The following is an 818-nucleotide window of genomic DNA, read 5'->3' on the forward strand; positions in this document are numbered from 1 at the left end:
ATATATACATAAATATAGAAAGATAAATAAATAGACAGATAGATAGATAAATAGATGCATATATATATATGTGTGTGTGTGTGTCTGGTTTTTTTTCTGTGTCTATAGTCTACCCATCTTTTCATTTTTGCAGAAGATACAGGACATTATGGTCCGATAGAATCCGTGGAATTTCCAGAACTAAATCCTGTTAGAAACGCAGCAGCAGCCACTACCTATTATCCTACTACTGTTACTATCCCTCCGGTACCAAACTATACAACCAAGACAACTCTTACAGCTACTACTACTACTACTACGTCTATGTCTACTAATACTATTACCCACCGGCTTAATGGCGGTCGTAGTGGCGCTACTGCAAACGAGCACATGACAAAGAAACACTTGGCGGATGTTACAGCGTCTGAGGAGCGCTCAATACCGACGTCACTCACATTGCCTCTTATACAACAGAAGCCAAAAAGCCTAGCTACAACGTCCACTTCTTGTGCTACTTCTGTCGTCTCTGTGGATGCCGCTTTTCGTTCAGAATACGAGAATAACGGTAAGTGCGCCGTTTCGCAACTCCTGCACAATACAACGACACCGGTTTCTTCTGTGGGTTCTCCACGCGGTAGAGCTGACAGGATGCTGGCGTTATTTAGCGGGCATTTTTGTAGGATGTGACATTTCAGTGACATTGGTTCTTTCGCTGAATGCTCAATCTGTTATTAGCGTTGGGCGATGCTTTCTTTCGTTTGTGTGTGTGTGTGTATGTATGTGTGTGCGCGTGTACACACACACACACACATATATATATATATATATATATATATATA

At 41.4% G+C, this 818-nt stretch overlaps 1 protein-coding gene across 2 annotated transcripts in view; it reads left to right on the plus strand.

Moving 5' to 3' along the window:
* The window catches only part of LOC106875203 (uncharacterized), a 28,657-nt gene extending 27,976 nt beyond the window's left edge, over nt 1–681 (plus strand). For both annotated transcript variants that reach the window (XM_014923247.2, XM_052977270.1), the window contains one exon: nt 134–681. In XM_014923247.2, coding sequence (XP_014778733.1) covers nt 134–666 — 533 coding nt within the window. In that variant the 3' untranslated portion in view covers nt 667–681. The remainder of the gene's footprint in view (nt 1–133) is intronic.
* Nucleotides 682–818: the final 137 nt, after the last annotated feature.

This window comes from Octopus bimaculoides, chromosome 27, assembly GCF_001194135.2.
Source record: "Octopus bimaculoides isolate UCB-OBI-ISO-001 chromosome 27, ASM119413v2, whole genome shotgun sequence".
NCBI classification, from domain to species: Eukaryota; Metazoa; Mollusca; class Cephalopoda; order Octopoda; family Octopodidae; genus Octopus; species Octopus bimaculoides.